The sequence below is a fragment of the Ovis canadensis genome, chromosome 17 (assembly GCF_042477335.2).
Source record: "Ovis canadensis isolate MfBH-ARS-UI-01 breed Bighorn chromosome 17, ARS-UI_OviCan_v2, whole genome shotgun sequence".
NCBI classification, from domain to species: domain Eukaryota; kingdom Metazoa; phylum Chordata; class Mammalia; order Artiodactyla; family Bovidae; genus Ovis; species Ovis canadensis.
Window position 1 is genome coordinate 82,937,041 of NC_091261.1, and position 27,049 is coordinate 82,964,089.

At 59.6% G+C, this 27,049-nt stretch overlaps 1 protein-coding gene, 1 long non-coding RNA gene and 1 other non-coding gene across 5 annotated transcripts in view; 1 reads left to right on the forward strand and 2 right to left on the reverse strand.

Moving 5' to 3' along the window:
- The first annotated feature begins 545 nt into the window (after positions 1–545).
- The window catches only part of SEPTIN5 (septin 5), a 30,574-nt gene continuing 4,070 nt past the window's right edge, over positions 546–27,049 (forward strand). The window contains exons 1-2 of one of the 3 annotated variants that reach the window (XM_069558607.1): positions 23,413–23,540; positions 23,686–23,696. In XM_069558607.1, the coding sequence (XP_069414708.1) occupies positions 23,498–23,540; positions 23,686–23,696 (54 nt within the window). In that variant the 5' untranslated portion in view covers positions 23,413–23,497. Of the gene's footprint in view, positions 579–23,412; positions 23,541–23,685; positions 23,697–23,730; positions 26,991–27,049 lie in introns of those variants that run through there. The other 2 variants (XM_069558609.1, XM_069558606.1) reach the window with 2 other exon arrangements.
- Positions 8,586–8,658, reverse strand: TRNAG-CCC (transfer RNA glycine (anticodon CCC)). Its single transcript has one exon. It is a non-coding gene; the product is annotated as a tRNA-Gly (tRNA).
- On the reverse strand, positions 21,858–23,284 carry LOC138422940 (uncharacterized). Its single transcript, XR_011250068.1, has 2 exons — positions 22,765–23,284; positions 21,858–22,002 (listed from the first exon to the last, which is right to left on the reverse strand). It is a non-coding gene; the product is annotated as an uncharacterized lncRNA (long non-coding RNA).

Sequence of the window (27,049 nt, forward strand, 5' to 3'; positions counted from 1 at the left end):
GACCCCAGCTGCCTGGGGCCGAGCCCCACCCACGTGGTTCTCTCACGCTGGAGCAGGTCCGAGAAAGCCCACAGGCCCCCGAGCAAGGCTGGTCCTCAGCTCAGGAGAAACCAAACCTCCTCAGGCATGCCTGGTGGATCTCTCTTCACAGTACATAGATAACTTCTGCGACTCAGGAATAAGAAGATAAACAACCCAACTTAAACACAGGCAAAGGCCGTGAGTGCATGTTTCTCCAAAGATACAAAAATGGCCAATAAGTGCGTGGAAAGACGGCCCATGTCATTAACCATCAGGGAGATGCAAGTCAGAGCCCCAGTGAGATGTTGCTTCACAGCCGCCGGGACGGCTTTCGTTGAAAAGATACGCAGTGATGAGGACTGGCAAGAATGTCGGGACACGGGAACCCTCATACACCCAGTAAGATGAGAACAGCGCAGCTGCTGTGGAAAGCGATCGGGCAGCTGCTCAAAGGCGAACACAGCTGCTGTGAGACCCAGCAATCCCACACCCAAGCACACACCCAGGAAAACTAACAGCCAAAAATGGAAACGACGCAAATGTCCGCCGACAGAAATGTGAGTGACCAGTCACATACGTGTGTGGGCGACGTGTGTCCATCCACATGTATGCGGTGGAATGTCCGCCAGGCATAGAAGGGAACAAAGTCCTGATTCACGGGGCCACTCGGGGGAGCCTTGAGACCCTGGTGCTGAGCGGGAGGAAGCCAGGTGCTGGCCTGGGCTTCTGTTTGCGTGCATGAGACGGCAAGTGATCAGAAGTCGCCAGGGGCTGGGGGAAGCGGAGAATGGGGGTGACAGCTGATGGGCACAGAGCGTTTTTGGGAGGTGATGAAGATGCTGTGGAGCCAGGTAGGTCATGGCATTGCACAGCTTTTAAAATACACATGTGGCTTAATTATTCAGGCGTGTGTGACTCTTGCAACCCCATGGCCTATATAGCCCACCGGGCTCCTCTGTCCACGGGGATTCTCCAGGCAAGAATACTGGAGTGGGTGGCCATGCCCTCGCCCAGGGGACCCTCCCCGCCCAGGCATTGAACTCAGGCCTCTAGCGCCTCCTGCACGGGCAGGCGGGTTCACCATCAGAGCTGCCTGGGAAGCCGCAGAAGAGATCAGTAATGTGAAAATCACTTCGGCTAGAATAATTCGTGTTTCTTTCTAAGCTCTTCTTCCAAAGTAAAGCAAGCGTCTTTCTGGTGATGAGCAGCTCCTGCAGGAGTGTGTCGGCTCCCGGTGGGGCTGAGGTCCCCTCACGCCGCCCTTCCGCACGGCGCAGCGGGAGCCACACGGGGGCGCTGTGGCCCTCACTCTGCTCAGGGCTGAAGACGGGCCCGGGCCCCAAGCCAGCTGCAGTCCCTGTACCTCAAGGCAGAGGGCGCCCGGGGAACCCTGGGGAGAAGCCGGGGTGAGCTGACTCTGGGCGGCTGAAAGGAATCACGTTTCCCTGTGTCTTACGTTGTCAGATGTGATGAGGGTTTGGTGATCATATTTTAGAATTTGCACCTTTTAATGTCTCCCAGAATATTTAAGAGTGAAAATATGCCTGGTCCATGCTAGAAAATACTTTAGCAGAGGGCATGAAAGAAACGAAACAGATATGAACCAAATGTTAATACTTCTAAAGTTTCGCTGATGGGTGTTATTGTTGCCGTTTAGCTACTAAGTCGTGTCCAACTCTTGCTTCCCGTGGACTGTAGCCCACCAGGCTCCTCTGGCCCGTGGGATCTCCCAGGCAAGAATACTGGAGTGGGTTGCGATTTCCTTATCCAACATGTATCTAAGATCTTTATCTATGTGTCTATATCCATCTGTGGGTGAGAGGATATTAACTGAAACCCTATATATCCATCAGCTGATGAGCATATGGGGGTCCCAATATTATTGGACTGTAGTATTATCTCATGCGTAGATAGGTGGTGCTCGTGGTAAGGAAGAAGCTGCCTGCCCACGCAGGAGATGGAGTGTTTGACCCCTGAGTCGGGAAGATCCCCTGGAGGAGGAAATGACAACCCACTCCAGTATTCTTGCCTGGAGAATCCCACGGACAGAGGGGCCTGGTGGGCTACAATCCATAGGTCCCAAAGAGTCGGCCACGACTGAGCGACTAACACTTTCACTTTTTCAGAGATTGTTGAGACGAACTCACACAGAGCATCAGCCCCCAGACGCCCCAGCGCTTTGTCCCGTGGCCAGGGGTGACAGCCAAGCTGGTGACGGGCTGGGAATGGGGCTTTCGGTGGTGGCCACCCGGGCACTCTCTCAGGAGGGGACTGGCGGAGTGCCCGAGGTGGGCAGGTCCAGTGTGTCTGGGAGACTGGGATCCGTCGGCACCCGGCCAGGCAGCACGGCTTGTTCGGCCCTATGCGACGCACTCAGGTCGCGCAGAGCGGCTTGTGGGAGGACCCGCTTGGCGTTTGGTTGGCCGCCTCCCCCAGGTGAAGACAGGTCGCGCAGGTTGCTGGATGGCCTGGCCTGGGGCACACCCCTCCCAGGAGAGGCTCGTTTATCTGATGAACAGGTGAAGGGGCAGACAACCACTGGGGATTTCCATCTTCTTCTGTATGCTCTCCTTTTAAGTTTTCAACTTTTCTACAGAGACATTTTATGCCAGGAGAAATAAGCGAATTACGCTAAGTCTGACGTGATGTTGTGAATCAGCCATGCTCCAGTATAAAATTTAAAAATTCAAATAGTAATAGAGGCAATGGCAACCCGCTCCAGTGCTCTTGCCTGGAAAATCCCATGGACGGAGGAGCCTGGCGGGCTGCAGTCCATGGGGTCGCTGAGAGTTGGACATGACTGAGTGACTTCACTTTCACTCTTCACTTTCATGCATTGGAGAAGGACATGGCAACCCACTCCAGTGTTCTTGCCTGGAGAATCCCAGGGACGAGGGAGCCTGGTGGGCTGCCGTCTATGGTGCTGCACAGAGTCGGACACGACTGGAGCGACTTAGCAGCAGCAGTAAGTGTTACTTTCAAAAGCCAATGTGTGTGGAGCAGTAGGGTTCACGCGGCTGGTGAGGATGGAAAACGGCCTGGCCGTGGAGGAAGACCGTTGGGCAGGGCCTGGCACAGCTGGATACACTCCTGCTCTGGGATCGCAGTCGTGCTGCTTGGGATTTACTTACTCAGAGGAGCTGGAAATGTCTGTCCACACAACTATATGCATGTGGGTGTGGGTGGCTGCTGCTTTATGGGTAATTGCCCAAACTTGGAAGCACCGTTCCAGGAGGTGGATGGATAAGGAAACTGTACAGGCAGACGATGGAATATTATTCCGCACTAAAAATAAAGGAGCCATCACACCATGGAAGGAGGGGCTTCCCTGGCGGTCCTGTGGTTAAAACGTCAGCTTCCAGTGCAGGTGGTACTGGTCTGATCGCTGGTGGGAGAGCTGAGATCCTATATGCCTCCTGGCCAGAAAACGAAAGCATAAGTGAAGTCGCTCAGTCGTGTCCGACTCTTTGCAACCCCATGGGCTGTAGCCTACCAGGCTCCTCCATCCATGGGATTTTCCAGGCAATAGTCCTGGAGTGGATTGCCATTTCCTTCTCCAGGGGATCTTCCCAACCCAGGGATCGAACCCGGGTCTCCCGCATTGTAGACAGACGCTTTACCCTCTGAGCCACCAGGGAAGTCTCGATATTGTAATAAATTCAACAAAAACTTTAAAAATGGTCCACATTAAGAAAAAAAATTTAAAAAAGAAAGAAAGATGAAGAGACATAGAAGGGTCTTAAATGCAAATTGTTGAGTGGAAGAGGCCAGTCTACAAAGCCGCACACTGTGACTGCCAGCATATGAGGGTCTGGAGAAGACGGGGCTAGGGAGACAGTGAAATGACCCGGGGTTTCCAGCGGCTGGGGGAGGGAGGGCTGAACAGGGGGAGAAGGGGCGTGCTCAGGGCGGAGACCCCGCTCTGCCGCGCACTGCAGTGGGCCCAAGCCATCACGCTGCTGTCCCCCTGCGGCGTGGGCAGGAGCGGCCCGACGCAGACCGAGGACCCTGCGTGAGGCAGACACGTGGGCGGAGTCTCGGCTATTATCCGCGATGAGTGCTGATGGCGGGGGGGGGGGGGGGGGGGGGGGCGCGTGGGAAACCGCTCTGCTTCCTGCTCAGTCTTGCAGTGACCCTCAGCTGCTCTAAAAATAAACCCTATTAAAATGTTTTAAAAATAAAAGTCAATGTGAGTCCGCAGAGGCTGGGTCTCAGCGCTGCGGCGGCTCCAGGCCCAGCGCGGGCGCTGGGCGTGGGCAGAGTCGCTCCCGGCCCGCCCCTTGGCGGGACCCCTCTCGGTCGCACAGCGTGTTTGAGTCTTGAGTGTTTTTCTTGGCTTGGATGGACCGGGTAGGTTGCACTCTTTGTCAGTTTTGGAATTGAAGGTATTTTTAAGAAACGCAGCCAGGATCGTGGGAACATCCTGAAGCCGTTGGCGCGTCTGGAGTCTGGAGTCAGCCCCTCCCGCCCTCCCCTCTCAGTCTCTGCCCTCCAGCCTCCTCCCCCCACCCCAACTCGGACAGCAGCTCAGCGCCTGGCCGTCTGGAGCCCGGCCCTGTCCGCCCCCCGCCTCCCCTCTCCCCCTGCACCCCCGCCCCCGGGCAGCTCAGTGGGTGCCGTTCGTTTAGGTTTCAAACTCAGGCGTGGACAGTCGCGCAGACTGCCGGGCCCGCCCCCCCGACCACAGCCACCCCTTCCTCCTGATCCCGACCTGCGCCAGCAGAGTGGACAGGGGAGGGGCCACACCACCTGGCCTGTTCCCTCTGAGTTAGTCGCAGCTCTAGTTGAGAACAAGCCAAACCAACCTGAACCCACCTCAGGAGCCATTAAACTAGGAAAGAGGGGCGCCCCGGTGGCCCGTCCTCCCCACTGCAGGGGGCCCGGGTTCGGTCCCTGGTCGGGGAACTCAGATGCTGCCAAGGAAGGCGAGTTAGTAACTGCTGCTTTGTAATGAACTCAGCGTCTTAAACAGCACAGTATCCTCAAGTCAGGGGCCTCTCTGCTCAGCATCTCTCTCGAGTCACCATCAAAGTGTCGGTCTGGCCGTGGTGTCTTTGGAAGGCCCCACTGGGAAGCAAAGGTCCTCCATGGACTCTGCTCCATGGATGTAAGATAAACTTTCCAAAAATTAACTGTATTTTCTATATGTTAGAATGAAACACACAGGCTTCCTCAGTGGCTCAACCATCCACCTGCAACGTAGGAGATGTGGGTTCGATCCCTGGTTTGGGAAGATCCCCTGGAGGAGGGCATGGCTACCCACTCCAATATTTTTGCAGGGAAAATCCCATGGACCGAGGAGCCTGGTGGGCTACAGTCCATGGGGTCACAAAAGTCGGACACGAATGCAGCAACTGAGCACGCTCCTGAAGAATTAAGCACAGACCATTTGAAATTCTTCACAGGATGAGATACATGGAAGTCTAACAAAACATTCACAGAACATGGACACAGAAGGCTGTGCAGGTCTGCTGGAAGAAACCAGGAACGGGCTACCGATAAGCACAGCCACCTGGATGAGGCACCAGAGATATGGGAAAGACAATCCCAAAAGGTCAGACGCCCTCCCGGGGACGGAGGGTTTGGCCCCAGACCACTGAAACGAAGCGAATACCGCAGCAAAGAGCATCACACGGAGTTTTTGTTCCCCCAGTGCAAATAAAAGTGGTGTTTACACCAGACTGTAGCCTATTACGTATGCAACAGCGTTGTGTCTTAAAAAAAGAAATGTACAGGCCGTAATTCAAGAGTTTTGCTGAACACTTCTAACCATCATCTGAGCCTCAGTGGGCCAAAGTAGCAGCATCCCAGAGCATTGACCACAGGTCACCCCGCAAACACAGTGAGGAGGAGAAAGTTCGAAATCTCGTGAGAATTACCAAAACGTGACAGAAAGACACAAAGTGAGGAAGTGCTGTTGGAAAAATGGCCCAACAGACTTCATTTACTCGGGGCTGCCACCGACCTTCAGTTTGTGAAAAATAAAAGCAAACGAACAACACGCCGTTTATCTGTGAAGCTGATAAATCACGCTGTGCCTGCATACACGTCCATTTCCATTCATCTAACTGTTGAAATTTAAAAAATATGCGAGAATGGAGAGCCGATTAGCGGCTGCAGGTGGGGGGGGTGGGGCAGGAGGGAAGTGGGCGTGGCTAAGAAGCAGCACGTGTCCCTCTGGGCAGAGACGTCACCGCAGTTCTGCAAAATGTAACCGCTGGAGGAGCTGAGCGAAGGCCACCAGGGCTGGCGCCAGGGGCGCCGCCGCTCGGGGGTCCTCACTTTGCGCGGGGGGGCGCTGTGGGGCCAGCCGCCTGCTGCTGTCCCTCCCGGAGACGGGGCGGCTTCTGCTCTCGGGGCAGGCCAAGCTCCCTGTGGCTCACAGTTGCCAAAGAAGCGCGTTGCACCACAGCGCGGCCTCCACCCGTTTGGGGAGCGGGGCCCCAGGCCCTGCTGGGGGTGGGACGGGGTCCCCGAATCCCCCCACCACGCTCGCGACACGCCCTGTGCAGAGACCGCGCTCCCCCCACCCGCCGGCCCGTTGCTGTGGACTGTGCGTGGACTGTGGACTGTTGCCCGTGGACTGTGCGGGGGTGTCGGGGCACACCTGGGCCCGGAGGAGGGCGGAGCAGCGGGGCTCCGCGGCCGCCGCACCCTCGCGCCGGCAGTTTGCCCTTCGGTTTGCGGCCGAAGCCGGCGAGTGTGGAAACCGCAGCGGGGCGGGCTCCAGCGGCGAGGCCGCGGGGTTGCTTCACATCCGTGTCCTCACTCCGCGTCTCGCCATCCTTCCGGCCCGCCCCGCTCCCCACTCCCCGCCCGAGGACCCCGCCTGCGCCGCCTCCTGCCTCCGGGGATCTGGGTGCCCGCTGACCGCACGTTACTCCCCCAGAAAACCGGCCTGGCCACGCCTTCCCAGAACCACCCTGGTCTGTCTCAACGCGTCAAGGTGGGGCCCTGGACCCCTCCAGACCAGCTCCCCCGACCCCACCTGACCCCACCTGGCCGTTCTGCGCTGGGACTTGGTGCCGGTTCCAGCCGCTGCCCAGCCCTAGGCCCCTGGCCCTCCAGCCTGCCCTTCCGAGCTCACAGGCCACACGCCATGTCCTGGCCGTACCCTGACTCTCCCCCAGCTCAGGGGCCACGTGCTATGTCCCAGCTCACGGGCCACATGCCATGTTCTGGCCATACCCTGGCTCCCCCCCAGCTCAGGGGCCACGTGCTTTGTCTTGGCCGTGACCCTGACTCCCACCCCTCCGTTTTTGGTGGCAGGGTTTGCAGGCCTGTCTTATCCCAGCTTCCCAGGTGACTCAGTTGGTCAAGAATCCACCTGTTAATGCAGGAGACCCTGGTTTGATCCCTGGGCCGGGAAGATCCCCTGGAGAAAGAAATGGCAGCCCACTCCAGTATTCTTGCCTGGGAAATCCCATGGATGGAGGAGCCTGCTGGGCTGCAGTCCATGTGGTCCCAAGAGTCAGACACAACTGAGATTGAACCATCAGCTTATCCCGCAGAACAGAGCCTTCCGCACCCTCTGCTGCCGGGCTACTGCGCTGTGGTTCTAGGTTGCTCCAGGCTCGTGAGGCCTGCTAACGAGGACGACTGCCCATGTGTCTCCCCACTGCTGGACGTGAGCCTCAGGGCACATTCCCAGAGGGGGTCGCAGGTCCCAGGGGAAAGGGATGTCCCGTCTTTTCAGATGCCGCCGGACCGGCCTGGGCTGCCCCCACGTGTGAGTGTGTGAGCCCAGCCTGCGCCCACCTCTGGCCTGAGTGGTCTGCCTGGCAAGGCCACTTGCTTGAACTCTCCCTGGCGTGAGTGTGCGTGAGACTGCGTGTGTGTGCGTGTGCGTGTGTGCCTGAGCGCATGAGTGTGCATGAGTGTGCGTGTGTGTGCGTGGCCTGTTCTCCCGCTGCCTGTTGACCATCGTCTGCATTTTGCACAGTCTCCTCTCCCCGCCCGGCTTGCTGGGTGTCCTTAAATGTTCCAATGTTGGCACATCAGCCCCTAGGTGTGCCCTGCCCCGTCATTTTCACCTCTCCCGCTCGGTTTTACGGTGGGCGGGGATGCAAGTCTATCGCATTGAACCTGTGTCTTTTATGTGTGTGGAGTTGCACGTCCTCGTGTCCCGTCTGTGAGGAGCTGGCCGCCTCCTGCCCCGTCTGTGAGGAGCTGGCCCGGGTTTCAGAGCTCAGTGCCCCTGTGGTTTCACTCGTCAGTGTTGGCGTTGGCTGCCTTGCAATTTCGTTTTGTAATGGGGGGGCGGTGTGCAGCCCACATCCCTGTTTCTATGTGACGCCCCCAGCTGTGTCCCTGTGTCGATTTATTTTCAGAAAGCCCACCGCTCCCCTACCTTCATCATATACTGAGTCTCTAGATGAGCTTGGAGATTCTGCTCCTGAATTTTCTATCAATGCAAGTCACGTTCATAATTTAAAATTTTCTAGAAACCATAGTAAAAAATAAACAAATAAAGAGAGATGGGTGAGACTAATTTTAATTTTTTTTAATATTTATTCTTACTCATTTGGCTGCACCAGGTCCTGGTTGCCACCCACGGGATCTGGTTCCCTGACCAGGGATCGAACCCAGGCCCCCTGCGTTGGGAGCACAGAGTCTTAGCCTCTGGACCACCAGGGAAGTCCCTGACTGTAATATTTTCACCTGAATCTACCCAAACATCCCTTGCGGTGCGGTCGGTATAGGCACGTGATACCCGTGCCTCGGCCGCTTTGGGTCGGGAGACGGCGTGTGCGGCTCTGCATCAGGACATCACCCCCCAGGGCCAGTGGCCGCTGGGACACGCGCCAGCCTGGCCCCTCCGCCCGTCCGCTCAGGGCTGCCCTTGCTGCGGCCACAATGCGGGGGCCCAGGGTGCGTGTGTCCGGCGGGCCTTCTCGCCGAGCCGGGGCTGCCGTCTCCTTCCCCAGAGAACAGTCTCCCCTCCAGTGGGAACTGTCCTGTGGGGGTAGCTGGCATTTTGGTGAGAAAGCAGCAGAAATCCCTGTTTGTTCGGGAACTTGTCCTAGGAGAATTTGTCTCTCTCGTTTTACTGATTGGAGGTCTGTTCATCTGCCAGGGATCAGGAGACGATTCTTCACTGAATATGGAATTTTCTTCTGCTTCTACCAACCAGCTTTGACGTAGCTTCTTAGGAAATGACAAACTGTGAAAATGAAAATAGAAACCAGTGATATACCTTCTTATTGCTGCCTCATCTGCTGAGTGCCCGGCTCCTCCAGAGCGGGGATGTGGATTCTGGAGGAAACGGGGCTCTGTCTGTGCTGACATCTCTGGCCTCATGCTCAGGAGACTGTAATTGCTTTTCCGCAAACCTGGCTCTTTCTGTTTGCTCCGAGTCACTCTTTCCGCCCGAGGTCTATCCTTCCCCGTGCGTCGTGCCCAGCTGAGCCGCAGACGGGCCTTCTGGGCGGGACTCTGTGCTCTGGGCCTGGAGTCAGCCTCGGGGGCCCAGTGCTTCCTGCCGGGATTCCAGACTCTGGCTGGCCACTGGGGCGACCACAGGGCTGGCCCTTAGTGCGAGGGGGGCTGGGAGCCCAGCAGGCGGGGCTGGGGACACCATTAGTCAGCCGTTAGTCAGCCCTCGCAGAACGGGCCCTGCAGGTTGTCACGGCGTGCGGGGCAGGGCCGCAGCGTCTGCACAGGAGCCGGTCTGGGGCAGGGCTGCCCAGCCCTCCCTGCCCAGCGGACGCCCCTGGCCGAGGGGGGCCACCAGCACTGTGGTTCCTGCCCCTTCCTCAGCTTGGCCTTCGAAGGCAGCCCTAACCCAACCCCAAGCCCAACCCTGAACCATAACCCTAACTCCTCAGTTCAGTTCAGTTCAGTTCAGTTCAGTCGCTCAGTCGTGTCCGACTCTTTGCGACCCCAGGAATCGCAGCACACCAGGCCTCCCTGTCCATCACCAACTCCCGGAGTTCACTCAGACTCATGTCCATCGAGTCAGTGATGCCATCCAGCCATCTCATCCTCTGTTGTCCCCTTCTCCTCCTGCCCCCAATCCCTCCCAGCATCAGTCTTTTCCAATGAGTCAACTCTTCGCTGAGGTGGCCAAAGTTCTGGAGTTTCAGCTTTAGCATCATTCCCTCCAAAGAACACCCAGGGCTGATCTCCTTTAGAATGGATCTCCATGCATTCCAAGGGACTCTCAAGAGTCTTCTCCAACACCACAGTTCAAAAACATCAATTCTTCAGCGCTCAGCCTTCTTCACAGTCCAACTCACACATCCATACATGACCACTGGAAAAACCATAGCCTTGACTAGATGGACCTTTGTTGGCAAAGTAATGTCTCTGCTTTTTATTTATTTATTTTTAGTTTTTTATTTTTTTAATTTTAAAATCTTTAATTCTTACATGTGTTCCCAAACATGCACCCCTCTCCCAGCTCCCTCCCCATAACATCTCTGTGGGTCATCCCCAAGCACCAGCCCCAAGCATGCTGTATCCTGCATCAGACATAGACTGGCGATTCAATTCTTGCATGATAGTATACATGTTAGAATGCCATTCTCCCAAATCATCCCACCCTCTCCCTCTCCCTCTGAGTCCAAAAGTCCGTTATACACAGCTGTGTCTTTTTTTCCTGTCTTGCATACAGGGTCGTCATTGCCATCTTCCTAAATTCCATATATATGTGTTAGTATACTGTATTGGTGTTTTTCTTTCTGGCTTACTTCACTCTGTATAATCGGCTCCAGTTTCATCCATCTCAGCAGAACTGATTCAAATGAATTCTTTTTAACCGCTGAGTAATACTCCATTGTGTATATGTACCACAGCTTTCTTATCCATTCATCTGCTGATGGACATCTAGGTTGTTTCCATGTCCTGGCTATTATAAACAGTGCTGCGATGAACATTGGGGTACACGTGTCTCTTTCAATTCTGGTTTCCTCGGTGTGTATGCCCAGCAGTGGGATTGCTGGGTCATAAGGTAGTTCTATTTGCAATTTTTTAAGGAATCTCCACACTGTTCTCCATAGTGGCTGTACTAGTTTGCATTCCCACCAACAGTGTAGGAGGGTTCCCTTTTCTCCACACCCTCTCCAGCATTTATTGCTTGCAGATTTTTGGATCGCAGCCATTCTGACTGGTGTGAAGTGGTACCTCATTGTGGTTTTGATTTGCATTTCTCTAATAATGAGTGATGTTGAGCATCTTTTCATGTGTTTGTTAGCCATCCGTATGTCTTCTTTGGAGAAATGTCTATTTAGTTCTTTGGCCCATTTTTTGATTGGGTCGTTTATTTTTCTGGAATTGAGCTGCATAAGTTGCTTGTATATTTTTGAGATTAGTTGTTTGTCAGTTGCTTCATTTGCTATTATTTTCTCCCATTCAGAAGGCTGTCTTTTCACCTTGCTTATATTTTCCTTTGTTGTGCAGAAGCTTTTAATTTTAATTAGATCCCATTTGTTTATTTTTGCTTTTATTTCCAGAATTCTGGGAGGTGGATCATAGAGGATCCTGCTGTGATTTATGTCGGAGAGTGTTTTGCCTATGTTCTCCTCTAGGAGTTTTATAGTTTCTGGTCTTACATTTAGATCTTTAATCCATTTTGAGTTTATTTTTGTGTGCAGTGTTAGAAAGTGATCTAGTTTCATTCTTTTACAAGTGGCTGACCAGTTTTCCCAGCACCACTTGTTAAAGAGATTGTCTTTACTCCATTGTATATTCTTGCCTCCTTTGTCAAAGATAAGGTGTCCATATGTGTGTGGATTTATCTCTGGGCTTTCTATTTTGTTCCATTGATCTATATTTCTGTCTTTGTGCCAGTACCATACTGTTTTGATGACTGTGGCTTTGTAGTAGAGCCTGAAGTCTTAGGAATATATCTACCTAACGAAACTAAAGACCTATATATAGAAAACTATAAAACACTGATGAAAGAAATCAAAGAGGACACTAATAGATGGAGAAATATACCATGTTCATGGATCGGAAGAATCAATATAGTGAAAATGAGTATACTACCCAAAGCAATTTACAAATTCAATGCAATCCCTATCAAGCTACCAGCCATATTTTTCACAGAACTAGAACAAATAATTTCAAGATTTGTATGGAAATACAAAAAACCTTGAATTGCCAAAGCAATCTTGAGAAATAAGAATGTCTCTGCTTTTGAATATACTATCTAGGTTGGTCATAACTTTTCTTCCAAGGAGTAAACGTCTTTTAATTTCATGGCTGCAGTCACCATCTGCAGTGATTTTGGAGCCCAAAATAAAGTCTGACACTGTTTCCACTATTTCCCCATCTATTTCCCATGAAGTGATGGGACCAGATGCCATGATCTTCGTTTTCTGAATGTTGAGCTTTAAGCCAACTTTTTCACTCTCCTCTTTCACTTTCATCAAGAGGCTTTTTAGTTCCTCTTCACTTTCTGCCATAAGGGTGGTGTCATCTGCATATCTGAGGTTATTGATATTTCTCCCGGCAATCTTGATTCCAGCTTGTGTTTCTTCCAGTCCAGCATTTCTCATGATGTACTCTGCATTTAAGTTAAATAAGCAGGGTGACAATATACAGCCTTGACGCACTCCTTTTCCTGTTTGGAACCAGTCTGTTGTTCCATGTCCAGTTCTAACTTTTGTTTCCTGACCTGCATATAGGTTTTTCAAGAGGCAGGTCAGGTGGTCTGGTATTCCCATCTCTTTCAGAATTTTCCACAGTTTATTGTGATCCACACAGTCAAAGACTTTGGCATAGTCAATAAAGCAGAAATAGATGTTTTTCTGGAACTCTCTTACACTTTTCGATGATCCAGTGGATGTTGGTAATTTGATCTCTGGTTCCTCTGCCTTTTCTAAAACCAGCTTGAACATCAGGGAGTTCACGGTTCACGTATTGCTGAAGCCTGGCTTGGAGAATTTTGAGCATTACTTTACTAGTGTGTGAGATAAGTGCAATTGTGCGGTAGTTTGAGCATTCTTTGGCATTGCCTTTCTTTGGGATTGGAATGAAAACTGACCTTTTCCAGTCCTGTGGTCACTACTGAGTTTTCCAAATATGCTGGCGTATTGAGTGCAGCACTTTCACAGCATCATCTTTCAGGATGTGAAATAGCTCAACTGGAATTCCATCACCTCCACTAGCTTTATTCGTAGTGATGCTTCCTAAGGCCCCCTTGACTTCACATTCCAGGATGTCTGACTCTAGGTGAGTGATCACACCATCGTGATTATCTTGGACATGAAGATCTTTTTTGTACAGTTCTTCCGTGTATTCTTGCCACCTCTTCTTAATATCTTCTGCTTCTGTTAGGTCCAGACCATTTCTGTCCTTTATCGAGCCCATCTTTACATGAAATGTTCCCTTGGTATCTCTAATTTTCTTGAAGAGATCTCTAGTCTTTCCCATTCTGTTGTTTTCCTCTATTTCTTTGCATTGATCGCTGAGGAAGGCTTTCTTATCTCTTCTTTCTATTCTCTGGAACTCTGCATTCAGATGCTTATATCTTTCCTTTTCTCCTTTGCTTTTCGCTTCTCTTCTTTTCACAGCTATTTGTAAGGCCTAACCCTAACTCCTAGCCTGACCCTACAGTCTAACACTAACCCCTAGCCTGACCCTAAACTCTAAACCCTAAACCCTAACTGTGACCCTAACCCTAACTCCTAGCCTGACCCTGAGTCCCGGGATGCTTCCAGAAAGTTCTCGTGTGGAGAACCACTCCCGTCTCGCACTGAGCGGCAGCGCCTGGGTGTCCCACCGGGCGCCTTACGCTTGTGCCAGCCTGTGTGTGTCCTCTCGGGAGCGTCGTGCATGTGGAAGCACGTGTGTGTGTGCAGAATTGTGTCTTCCCCGGGGCTGCCTTCCGCACACAGGCAGCGTCTGTGCCCACAGGCCGGCGGCTTTTTTTCAGTATTATTATGATGATAAACCACATCGCGGGCTCTGCTCTCACAAGTGTCCCCCAGTTACGTTAACTCCAGGGGCTTCGCACAGCCGATCCTAGAGCAAAACTGAGACTTTACACTGGACTGTTTTTATTACTTGTGTTCAGAGGGAGCTGCAGTAAGATGTTGCTAACACGGGCTTCCCAGGTGGCTCAGCCAGTCACGGGTTCGCCTGCAATGCAAGAGACTCGGGTTCAGTCTCTGGGTTGGGAAGATCCCCTTGGAGTAGGGACTGGCAACCCATTCCAGTATTCCTGCCCGGAGAATCCCATGGACACAGGAGCCTGGCGGGCTGCAGTCCATGGGGTCGCCAAGAGGCAGACACGGCTGCGCGTGCGCGCACATCTTGGCACAAAGGCCGCCCCTGCAGCCGCTCCTCAACACCGTCCGGCGGCGCGGAGTCCGTGCACAGCGTTGTGCAGCCCTTCCCACCACGGCCTCCAGAACGTTCTGTCTCCCCAAGCTGACGCTCTGCTCTCTCCCCGCCCCCACCCCGGCCCCCACCGCCCACTCCCGTCTCTGTGCAGCTGACGCCCCCAGGGCCTCGTGCAGGCTTTTCCCTGGGCCTGCCCTCTCCGCGGGCATCGGGTCCTCAGGGCGCATCCTCGCCGCAGCCCCCTGGGTCAGGCGTCCTTCCTGCGGAGGTGCACCGTGCTGACCTCAAGCCCACGGTGCTCCCTACAGCACCCGAAGGGCAAGAGGAGGGGCCGCTGAAGCTGTCGGAAGCCGACTCCGTGGCACTAAGGGGTGTGCCCAGGCACGCCCACCCTCATTCCACACACAGCGGCCACAGCCCTGCCCTGCTGCCTCCTCCCTCCCGGATGGAGAAGCCACACGGTGAGCCCAGGTGATCGGACGCAGAGCGACCTCAGGGTCCAGTGCCTCCGCTCTCTGGGCACCTAACTCCACAGGGGCGGAAACGTGTGTCCACACAGGGATTCGTCCCGACTGCTCATTCCAGCCTGTGGACGCAGACGGAAAGGGGAACCACCCACGTGGCATCAACGCACGGGCACACAACATGTTGCCCACTCAGTAAATGCAGCGAAGTTCCGACCGCTGCAGTTCAGGCCGCGTGTGGCGGCCTCGAGAGCTGGATCTCAGAGAGGGCTACGTATTGTGTGATTCCACCTGTAGGCAACGTCCAGAGTGGGCAGATGTGCAGACCCGTGGTGACCAGGGCCCGGGGAGGGTGGTGCCCGCGAACGGGTTCCTTTGGGTGATAGAGGCACAGCTTTGGAAGGTCTGAAGCTCTTGGAATGGCACCCTGTGTGAGGGAGGCCTCCTGGCCTGTGAACTATGCCTCCATAGGACGCCTTCTTGTCATGCTTGTGGCAATGACTCCTCAGCCCTGTGCACGCCCTGGAAACCTCTGAAAGCACAGGCTAGGTGGTAAGTTGTGTGGCGATGAATTGTCTCAATAAAGCGCGCGGGCAGGGGCCTGGGGCGAGCTTGGTGTTTCCAAGGGAGGCGAGGCAGCCTGTTGGCTGGGGCTGGCGTGGGAGCCAGGGCTCAGATCCCGGGTTGGGCTGTGTGTACTGCGAGGGTGCAGCCTGAGGCCTGAACCACACGGGGTCTCAGGAGTCCCCCCTGCGGAGGTGAGGTCAGACCCAGGTCCGAGCCCAAGGGGCACAGAGCAGGTGGCCTTGGGTGGTGTCGTGGGCTGGGCTGTGTCCCCAGGTCCAAGTGTTGAAGCCCCAACCCCAGCACTCAGAATGTGACCGTGTGTGCAGGCGGGCTGAGTGAAAAGAGGTCACTAGAGTGGGGCCCCAATCCAACAGAACCCAGGACCTTTTGAGACAGGAGGTCGGGACGCAGACACACAGAGGTGAGGATGCGGGGAGATCATGGTGGACGCTCGCCAAGGAGACAGAAATGCCCCAGCCTCAGGCTTGCAGCACCCAGCCCATCAGGAAGGGGCTCCCGCCGCTGAAGCCCGGGGTGGGGCTGCTAGGTGCTGGGCTTCCGTGAGGAACCGCGGGCGCTTTGCTGAAGCAGAGTCCGCGCTGGACGTGGAGCGAGAGGGGAGGGTACGGCAAGAGTGGCTCGGGATTCAGATCCGCTGGCAGGTGGGGACCCCGCACTTAGACAGTAAACCGGGCTGGAGCGGAGTGGTCCGCTGGGGGCTGTCCAGGGACCCCCAAGACCGTCCCTAGCCGCTGCCAGGGGGGTTGAGGGTCCAGCAGCCCTGGGCGGGTCCCAGCTACTTCCGCGCCCCCTTCACGGGCTCCAGCGCCAGGCACTGTCCGCACAGGCAAGCGAAAACAAAAGCCAGAGGCGCCTGGGGCTGAGCAAGGACCCCGTGGTGGGAGCAGCCCGGAGGTCAGCCCCGAGGTTCCCAGAGCAGCTCCGCCATCGTCGAGACGACCCGCGGGGCCAGCAGTGTGCTGCAGGCGGCGCAGCCCCTCTGGGGAGGACCGTGCCCCTTGCCAGCCGCCAGCAGGGGCTCGGAAGGGTCTCCTTGGATCCATGGGTGGGGAAGCGGAGGCGGCCATGCAGGCAGGGAGAATGGAAACGGTGCTGGATTCTCTGAGCCCTGGAGCGGGGGCAGGGCCCCAAAACGCCTCCCGGTGCCCCACCCCAGCTGCCCTGACAGCGTGCGCTGGGCTGGTCCGCAGCGGGCAGACTCTTGGGTGGCCCTGGCCCGGAGCGTACCCCCTCACTTGGCGCCCCCCCGAGCCTGAGACGTCGCCCTCGGCTCTGGTGTCCTCCCCAGAAACCCCGGCCAAGCCAAACACGCCGTGTGGGGCTCTGTCCTGACTCAGAGCCACGTGGCCACGGGCTGGGCTGGGCTCTCCTGTCCCTGAGCCTGGCCACATGCCCCGGATGCATCCCCGTGGGGCCCAGGCCATACCCAGTAAGAGGTCTCAGAGGCACCGGGGTCTACAGGTCCCACGCCCATCCCCACGCCCGACCACGCCCTCGGACAGCCACTCCTCCCTGCTGTCCTGCAGGCCTCAGGGGACTCACCTCGACGGGGCCATCCCCCACCCCCTGCCCTAGTCCACCCCCGGCCGCTGGCCGGAGACAGGTCAGCGTCCATCACCCAGGCTGTGAGCAGAGAGAGGACTGGTCAGGAAAGAGGAGCGCTTACAGGTTTTATTTTTTAAAGACAGGCCTGGGGAGTCTTCCAGCCCACACCTTCTCCTGGAGCCGCGACGCCCCGTGAACGTGAGGGTGCTCACACGCGTCTCCAGCAGCGGGTGACAGGACAGGGGACGCCACGCAACCTCCCCGGGGCTCGAGGCCCCTGTGTGGTCAGGATGTGGGCCAGCCCCCCAGATGTGGTGGGGAGAAGCCCCAGGGCTCAAGGGAGGCGTCCAGCCGGCAGCCACAGAGGCAGGTGCTGAAATAACACGGCTGACCCAGCTGAGCCTTCCCGAGGTTCTGACCCACAGGAACCACGAGAGATTCAAGAATGACCACACTGATGTTGGACCATAAAGAAGGCTGAGTGCCGAAGAACTGATGCTTCTGAACTGTGGTGTTGGAGAAGACTCTTTAGAGTCCCTTGGACTGCAAGGAGATCCAACCAGTCCATCCTAAAGGAAATCAGTCCTGAATATTCATTGGAAGGACTGATGCTGAAGCTGAAACTCCAGTACTTTGGCCACCGGATGCGAAGAACTGACTCACTGGAAAAGACCCTGATGCTGGGAAAGATTGAAGGCGGGAGGAGAAGGGGACGACAGAGGATAAGGTAGTTGGATGGCATCAGCGACTCAGTGGACGTGAGTTTGAGTAAACTGTGGGAGTTGGTGATGGCAGGGAGGCCTGGCGCGCTGCGGTTCATGGCGTCTCAAAGAGTTGGACCCAACTGAGCGCCTGAGCTGAACTGAAACTGATGTGCTCAGTCACTAGGCTTCAAATTGTTCTGCAGCAACAGAGGGTCATTTCACAACAGACTGGAGTTCAGAACAAGGTCCACGAGAAAGCTGAGACCTTCAGTTTCATCAGAGGTGTCACGGCAGTTCAGTGGGGAAGGTTCAATTGTTTCCACAGATGGTGCTAGAACAATTGGGTAAACTTTGGTCTCTACCTGACACCAGACACGCAAATTAATTCACATCGGATCACAGTCCTGAAGACGGTGCTGAAAATACAAAGCTTAGCGAAGAAAGAGAGTATGGTCCATGCCCTTGGGGTAAGTAGGCAAAGATTTCTTGGAGAGAACAAAAGAAGCTTGAGGTAGAAAATGAAAAATCAGTAAATTGGGACTTACCCAAATTACAAACATCTGTTTCTTTTTATTTTATTTTATTATTTTTTTTGCCACATGGGATCTCAGTTTCTGAACCAAGGATTGAACCCAGGTCTCCTGCACTGCAAGGCAGAATTTAAGCCACCAGGGAAGTCCCCCAACCAAGTTCAAAAGCACTTCAACAAGGAAGGCGCCAGCAAATGCTTTGGGAGCTAGTGGACGCTCACAAGCCATCAAAAACATCAGCCAACCTCTTGTACCTTATACAAGAACAACCTCAAAGTAAACTCATGGACTTAAATTTAAAACATAAAACTGAAACTTTACGGGGAAAAGAGAAGCGCTTCGGTGCCCAGAGCTCAGCAGCAAATGCTGAGACTTGGCGCGCCTCCCCGTGCTGCCGTGTGGCGCCTTCAGGGCGCCCGCTGGGAGGACCGGGTTAGCCTTCAGCTGCGCATCCTGCCCAGGAGGCCGGGCCCAGCTGTCCACGGGGTGAGCGCTCCGGGGTGAGACGGTCCAGGACCCCTCAGGGAGTGCCGGCACCTCAGGGCGCTTGTGCAGAGTCATGGCTGCAAAAACCAGCTCTTTGGCAAGAGCTCGCGGGACGGGAGGGAGTCCTGGCAATGCCTGCCCCCTGGTGGTCCCGCTCGGGGGCCCCGGGCCCGGCTCCTAGTGCGCCCCGTGTCCGGCTCGCTCAGCCCAGCGGGTCAGCAGCCAGAAGCGCTCAGGCTGGGCTTTCCCCCACTCCAAGCCACTGCTGACGGAGGCGCGGGAGCCCCTGCTGCCCCCCACTAGAGGGGCCCAGCATGGGTCCCTTCAATCGGCTGCCTGGGGTGGGCAGAGCTCTGCAGAGGAGCCCCCCGCGGCCTGTGGCCAGAATGAGGGGCAGGAGGGACTGAGCCGAGACCCCGGGGCCTTCCTGCCCTTCCTTGGATGCCCAAGGCTGGCCGCCTGCGGCCACGGCCCCGCTGTTCACTCCCAGGGGGCTTTCTCACTCGTCCCTGGCCTGATGACCCCAGGACGGACATGGGGCTGGGATACCGTGGGGCGCGGGGGCCCAGCCTTTGGAACCCCAACACCCAGCCTTTCCTGGAGGGCAGAGGTGGTTATGGGGGAGGGCGGGCCTGGGTCTGGGTCACCGTGAAGCCCCAGACCTGCCTGCACTTGGTGAGGGGCCCTGGCCCTGGTCAGCAGCGCCCACTGGCTGAGTCACTGCAGTGCCGCAAGCCCCTCGCCCTCTGCGTTGGGGGCAGCTGTCCCCGCGGCCCCCTTGCCGGCCTGTCTGGGCAGAGGGCACCCTGGGGTCCGGGGCGGGCGGGGCTGAGGCCCACAGCACAGGACAGCCACACCCCCACCCGGGCCGAGGCCTGCCTGCTGCCCCAGGGCCCTTGCTCAGGCCTTCCTTTGTCCTCCTGCCCTCTGAACCCTGCTTCCTGGTCTGTGCCCAGGCACGGTGCCCGCCCCCAGCAGGGCTGAGCAGGCGGGAGGCCCGCAAAGCACGCTGTGCCCCTCACCCTCAGGGTTTGGGGGTGGGGGAGGGTGACACCTTCCTGCGCACCAGGAACCCCCTGGGAGAAGAGGACCCCTGGACCCCCGCCTGGACACCCCCACAACGGCCTCAGCGTCACACTGCAAAGCGGGGACCTCAGAGGGGGACAGTCCTGAGCCAGAAGCCGGCAGGCAACGCATGGCTGACGGGGGGGATGCGGGAGGTGGCCGGGCAGTGGGGAAGGGGCGGGGCATGGGGGTGCTCACCGTGGGGGCCTGAGCAGCCTGCCCCCATCCGTCGGCGCCGTGGGTCCTTCTCTTGGGCCAGCACTGAGCCTGACCAGGGCCTGCCCTGCAGGGTGGCCCCACACCCGGGCACAGACGGCATGAGTGAGTGACCCAGGGCACCGCCCTCGGGCCAGTGGGGATGGGCTGCGGGAATCACAGCCCCTGTGTGCCGAGCGGGGGTGGGGGGGTCTGTCCTGAGCCCCATGCTGTCACTGAGGACAGGGGCCCCAGCCTCGAGGGGTCTGAGGCTCTGAGCGGGCTGGGACGCAGGGAAGGGGGCGTCCTGCACGTCACGAAGGTGCTGTTGGTGGGTTAACTCCACTTTGAGCTGACTGTGGTCCTTCTGTGTCCCCGTGAAGGGCACTGTGGTTCTTCTCTCCCGGTGGCCCTTTCTTCAAAGAGGCGGTCTGACCCCCCAGAGGCCAGTGTGACCCGCAGCCCAGAGATGGGGTGGCGATGGCCAAGCTGTGTCCAGCCCGGCTTCTGCCCTCGTCCCTGGCCTCAGATGGACCGAACGTTCTGGAGTGTGTTGCCAGCGGTCCCCAGTCCCCTGGACAGGCTGCCCTGTCTCGAACCCGACCCCTCCGGGCGTGGGGCTTATACAGAGGCACCAATGCCCACGTGGCCACAGATGCCCACGCGTCTACGGCGACAGGAAGGACGATTCGGCAGCAGCTAAATGCGGCCTCTGGAGAACTTCCGAAATAAAGACAGGTTTTTTTTGTTGTTTTTCTGAAAAGCGTCAAGCTATTTGCAGCCCAAGCTGGTTGAGCAGATTTTTCTGGGTGTAGCTTATTTTTTCACTCGTTACCTTCTTTTTCTTGTGAATTAGAAAGTAGCGTTCTTCCCACCAGGGAGCATCTCACTGCCAGCCTTCCTGCTCCGGCGGTGGGGGTGGGCTCAGACCTGCTCCCCCCGGCCCAGGAGGCTGGGTTTTCCTTTAACCACAGCCCCGCAGCGGGAGGCAGGCTGGCCGGGCCCCAGGCTCTCCTGCCCAAGGTCACCCGCCCCCAGGGTCGCGACCTGTGGTGGGCAGGGGCCGTGGAAGGGTTGCACCAGGTGGTCAGTTGGCAGCATCCAGGCTGGAGAAACCGGAAGCGGCCCCCCTGCCATCCCACCTGGCAGAGCAGGAGACGGGCCTGTGAGTCGCCGGCCGAAGCCTCCGCGCTTGCTCGGGCAGCGCAGCCGTGATCTGTCCCTCAGGGTCTCTCAGCTGGAGGGGCGGCCCTGCCTCTGTGGCAGGGTTCGGGGTGTCCCCTGGACTCAAGCACAGGTTGGAGGGGAGCAGACCCCACCCGCTTCCCGCCCCGCAGCCTGCGGCCACTCACCCCTGGGTATTCCACCAGAGGCCTGACCCGGGCCTGCCCTCGGGAGTCCTGGGGCGGCTCCGGGCCCTCTCGCCGTCAGCTCCAGGCGGGGTTTCCAGGCCCAAGACTGGGCTGCAGCCCACCTTTGCTGACCCCCAAGCTCCCCTGGAGCACACTTAGAAGAGAAAAGAGCTGCCTCTGTGGTGTCCCACCCTCCCCGTCTCTGTCTACAGGATTGTTCTAAAACCTGTAACCTGCCAAGCTGGGCCCTTCTGGCAGTCCAGTCCCCTCAGGGCCGAGTTCAAACTCCCTGACCAAGGGCTGCCTGGAGCCCCTCCCAGACCCCCAGGACAGGGCAGATTAGCCCGTCCTCCGGATCTCAGGCTTGCCTGGGCCAGTTGGTGCTAACTTTTGAAGTGTCCGTTCTCACTGCCGGATGTGACCGCTTTGCTAAGCTCCAGGTGCCCTGAGATGGGGTTTCCACAGAGGCCCCCAGGGCAGCTGAAGGCTCAGAAGTCCTGCCTTGCACGCCAAGCGTCCCCTCTGGCCCCACGCCTTTATCCACAATCCCGAACTCCCTAAAGCTCTGAAAGAAAGGCTTTCAAACTCTGGTGACAAAGCCAATCCTAAAGCAATATATTCGTTCACCGTGGTCTGTCTTTATTCCAGTTCACGGGAGCAGTTGTGTTTCACTACCAAAATCTTAAAAAAAAGATTCAGTATTTCTTTTGGCGGCGTGGCATGGGGGACCTTAGCTTCAAACCAGGGATGGAACCCGAGCCCCCTGCAGGGAAAGCATGGTGTCTCAACCTTGGGGCCACTGGGAAGGCCCTCAGCACAAGAACTTCAAGGCACAGCCCCAGGGCCCTGTGAGGCATGAGGTCATCTGTGGGGGGGGGGGGGGCAGTCCTGAATTCCAAAGCTCTGGCCCCAGGGCCTGGGGCAGGGTGGGGGGGTAGACTGACCCTACACCTCGTGCTGGACCGGGCGGAGGCCCCGGGGGAGGGGACCCCGACCAGCCGGGCAACAGCGACGGTGCTGCCCCCTGCCTTTCACACTGTGAGGGGAAACAGTCTGCCCAGAGCTGGCACTCAGAGATGGCGGAGCCCACAGGCCAGCAGAGGCCCCAGGGCGCAGGAGGGCGGGGCAGGATGGGGCTTCCCCCCTGTGGAGGGGCCCTCACCTAGGGGGCTGCTGACCACAGGCCTGACGTCCCTCCCTGAGGGACTGAGAGCCCCAGACGTGCCTCCTGGGGGCGCTCCCGGGAAGTGCAGGCTAAGGGCCCCTGGGAGTGTCGCTGGGAGCGTGGCAGTGACGGAGAGACAGGAGAGGCCTGTCGAGGAGACCGGCCTGGGGAGACCTCAGCCTACGTGGGGTGCAGACCCTGCCTGCCTTCACAGTGCCCGGGGGCCCCTCTCAGGGTGGTCTCAGCGGGCCCACCTGTGGGCGTGCAGGGCACAGCGTGCTGGGGTGGGCCTGGGGGTGCGGGGCTGAGGGTGGGTGCCAGGCCCCCTGTCCGGGATGGCAGCTCATCCTCACCCCTTACCCAGGATCCTGGAACTGGGGCGGCCGGCTGCCCGGGTGTGAGCGCTTGCAAAGCCGGGCACAGCCGCCAACAGCTGCAGGAGAGGAGCCGGGGCTGGCCGGGCGCCAGGCATCAGGCTTTCCGCGGACAGGGCAGGAGTGGGGCTCCGCAGGCCAAAGCCCCTGGCATCCATCCTGATGAGGTGGGGGGGGGGGGGCATGCCCTGACCTCAGCTGCGCAGAGCCTGCCCGTGGAGCGTGGTGGCGGAGCATGTATGAGGCCCGAGCCTCTGGGGGCGGGCTTTACGGGGGGGCCACACCAAGGATGATCAGAGGTCAGGTGTGGACGGGGGTCCCACGACAGGGGAGGAGTCAGAGCCGGGGTCTGGGTAGGGGGCCGGGGATTGGGCAGGGATGGTGTTGGGGGGCCGGGGGCCCTGGGCAGGGAGGAGGGGGGTGAACAGCGGCCGCGGTCAAGGGGACCGGGCGCAGTGCGGGTCTCGGGTGCCCCGGCGCCCGGCCGGCGGGAAGGGAGGGCGTCGGCCCAGGCCGCGGGCGCGGGGCGGTGGGGGCGCCCGGGTCCCCGCCCCCGCCGGCCGCGCCGGGTCGCGCGTGGGCGCGGCGGGCGCCGATTGGCTGGCGGGCGCGCGGGCGGGGCGGGCGGCGGCGCGGAGGGGCCGGTCACCCCGCAGCCCGGCCTTGGCCTCGGCTCGTCGGCGCCCCGCCCGCGCGCGCGTCCCCCCCCGGCGGCCACCATGAGCACAGGCCTGCGGTACAAGAGCAAGCTGGCGACCCCAGGTGAGCCGGGCGCCCGCCCGCCCTCGCGCGCGCGCGCCTTTGTCCCCGCCGCCCGCGCGCCTCTCATCGCGTGTCTCGGTCTCTCTCCCGCCCGCCGGCCGGCCATGGACCCCGACCCGACCCCCGACCCGACCCGCGCCCGCAGAGGACAAGCAGGTACGCGTGCGCCGCCGCTCCCCCGGCCCGCTGCCACCCATTGTGCCAACCGCGCCGCGGCGCCCCGCGCGACCCCGCCCGCGCCCGCCGCCGTCCCGCCCTGTCGCGACAGCCGATCGTCCGCCCGGGCGCTGCGGGGCGGCGGGGGCGCCGTGCGCGGTCCTGGATCCCGACCCTGGCTTGCGCCGCGTGGGCCCCTGCCCGATGGGGGATGGGCCGGGTGCCGCCTCCCACTGGTCCGGCGCCGGCCTCTCCTTGTTGAACTGGCCCGAGACCGCGGGCGGGGGGCTCCTGAGGGAGCCCCTGGTCATGGAAGGCCAGGGGCGGGGGGAGGGGTCTGCGACCAGCAGCCGGGCCGACCCCGAGTGGCCCCACACGGACAGGCCGGGCGGGCGGCTGCTGGGGCCACCCCACCCAGCGTCTCTGCATCCTCTTCCCGCTGAGAGATGTGAGTGGGCTGACCTGGGGCCTCTTCCCCAGACTGGGAGCCTCCAGGGCCTGGTCTGAGTCATCCCCCTGCCCAGCATGGGTCTTCAGACCTAGAGGGTACAAACTGGTTCACCCAAGGGCTGGCCTGGACCCCCACCCTCCAGGTGCACAGGGCTGGACAGAAGGCTGCCTGGACACCCACTGCGAACCTGGCTGAGGTCAGGTTTAAACATCGAGGAGGCCCCGTGGAGGGGGGCGTATCGGGGGAGCTTGGGGCCCTGGGGCAGCCCCACTGGCTGAGGTCTCTCTGCTCGAGCGCAGCTGTGTTTAGGGCAGAACAGGAAGGCTGACTTGGGCACCAGGGTGGCCTTGGCGCCCTTGTCAGGGATGGGGGTTCACACCCTGGGTGGAGCCCCACAGTATTGGCCCAGGTGTGGCAGGTGGGCGGAGCGGCCTGGCAGGTGGAGCTGGCGCTGGGAGTTGCCGACTGCGCCCTGGGCCGGGCGAGGCTCGTGGGGAGGGGCCTCTCATCTTCACCCTGCCAGCAAGGGGCTCCCTGGGGAGCCAGGGCCAGGAGCTGCCTGCCCATGCTGCGGGTCAAACAATGCAGGAGGCACAGGGCCAGCCCGCCAGCCTGCCATTGTTCAGGGAGAGACGGGGCAAGCCCCGGGAGACCGGCCCCCTACTCCGGGGCCTGCGGGCACTTGGGGTTCCCTGCTGGGACTCCAGCCCCTCTGGGCTGGTGTCTGCCCCACCTGGAGCTCAGCTAGGACCGGCCTCACCCATGCCTGCCCCCGGGGCCTGAGGCAGAGGGCGTGATGTGGGTGGCATGTAGGGTCCCCCCGGGATTGGGGCCAGGAGCCAGGCTTTTGGGGCAGGGTCCCCGTGGGTCTTCACTGTTCCATTGTTGGCGTTCTGAGCCTCAGCCTGTCGCCCCTCCAGGAAAGAGGGGGACTCGATGGACCCCTCCGTGCCCACCATCTGAGGCACGGGGTGGGGGCTCTGGTGGTCCCCTGTACCCTCCCCCACCGCAACCCCTTTCAGCGAAAGTGGTGGTTCCCCTGGCTCTGGCTCCCGTCCCCAGAGCCGATGGGGAGATTCTAAGAATGAAAACGCCTTGAGAGTGTCAGGCACCAGGCGGTGGGGAGGAGGTGGGCGCGGCACTGAGTCCTCGGGAGTGTCTGTTGTGCCTCGAGGACCAGACAAAGTGGGCGGCAGGGCCCTCTCCTTGGGGACCCCCAGGGAATCCCCAGCCCTGCGCGGGTGAGGTGGGGTGCGGGCCAGGCTGGCAGGGGCTGGGCTTGTCCCGTCCCGGGCCTCCCGAGGCTGTTCCTTACCAGTGGGCAAACCAAGGCCGTCTGGGCAGTGCACTCTTCAGGCCCCAGGGTGTGGGGAGATGAGGCCAGGCCCGGCTCTGTCCTCGGAGGTGCCCCGGGCCCGAGAGGTTAGCTTGTCCACCCGGCAGGAACTGAGCCTAGGAGCCGTGTCTAAGGTGGCGCCCGGGGTTGGAGGCTGGGGGATACTCATGCTGGAGACCCCCCACAGGTGCACGTGGCGGGTGATTTCTCGGAGCCAGGGCACGGGGCCGGGCTGTGGCCTGTGGCCCCCCCGCCGCCGTCCTCTTGGATGAAAGGCGCCCCTGTTCCCAGCAGTGGACCCACCCCTCCTCCCCAGGTGCCAGCAGCCTCCAGGCCCCATGGCAGCAGCTCCAGCCTGGACTGGGGGACAGAGGCCCCTTAAGCAGGGAGCCAGGAAGGGAGGGCGGGTGAGGGTGTGGGGGCCTCCTGCCCCTACTGACAAGAGTTCAGAGGCATCCACCTCTTTGGAGGCCCAGCTCCTTCCCGTTGGTCTGGCCTGTTCAGATTCTGGTGGGGGGCCTGCGGGGTGGGGGCGACGCTGGGTTTGGCGGCTCAGGAGACCCCCGTGGTCCCTGGCATCGCGGCACAGCCAAGAGGGCGGAGCTGGCTGGAGCCCCCCAGGCTCCCTATTGCCCAATCCTGGGGGTGAGGGCAGGGTGGAAGCTCAGACAGAGTGCCCCCCCCCCCGGGGAAGGGGTCCGCTCCATCAGCCCCCCTCGGCTGGCAGCAGCTTTCTGGCCAGCAGGGCTGGCCGGCGGGTTTGGGGGGCCACAGCTTCCGCGTTTGCAGAGGAGATGGGGGCCGGGCATCTAGGGCTGTGACCGTCCCTCCGGCCCGACGCGGGCCTGGGTGGGGAGCCGGGCTCTACCCTCGCAGGTTCCCGGCTGGTCTCAGGGGCCGCGGCGGTAAGCATTCTCCGGACACGCGCGGGGGCCAGGGCGCGCAGGGAGGGCTGCGTCTGTGGGGAGTTTCGGGGGGCCGGGCGGGAGCGCGCGGATGGGGCTCCCTCTGGCGGCGGGCGCGGCGGCGCGGACCCGCCGTGGACCGGCCCCCGCCGTGCAGTCGCGGGGCTGACGGCCCGAGCCGCGCGGCTCCGCGCGCAGCCGCCCGCCCGCCCCGCCGAGCTGGGCCCTGCCCTCCTCCGCTCCGGTGGCTCCGCCCGCGCGGCCTCATTTCCAGGCGACCGTCTCCCGGAGACCGCGCGCTCCCGTCCGGCGTAGGGACCCGCTTGTGCCCGGGGCTGGCCGTCTGGGGCCGGACCCGCGGCTCGAGGGGGGCCTCGGGGTCGCGCATCGCGTGAGCTCCGCCCCGCCCCGGGCCCCGGTGCCCGCGTCCGTGCGCCCCCCGGGGCGAGAACACGCCTGGCGGCGGGCGGGCCTCACCCTCTGGGCCCCAGCGCGGCCCGCACGGCCCCAGGCTGGCGGGGATGGACTCGCTGGCAGCACCCCAAGACCGCCTGGTGGAGCCGCTGCTGTCGCCGCGGACCCAGGCCCAGAGGCGGCTCAAGGTGTGTGTGGATTGGGGCGCGGAAAGTGGGTCAGCGTACGCCCACCCCGGTGCCCGGAC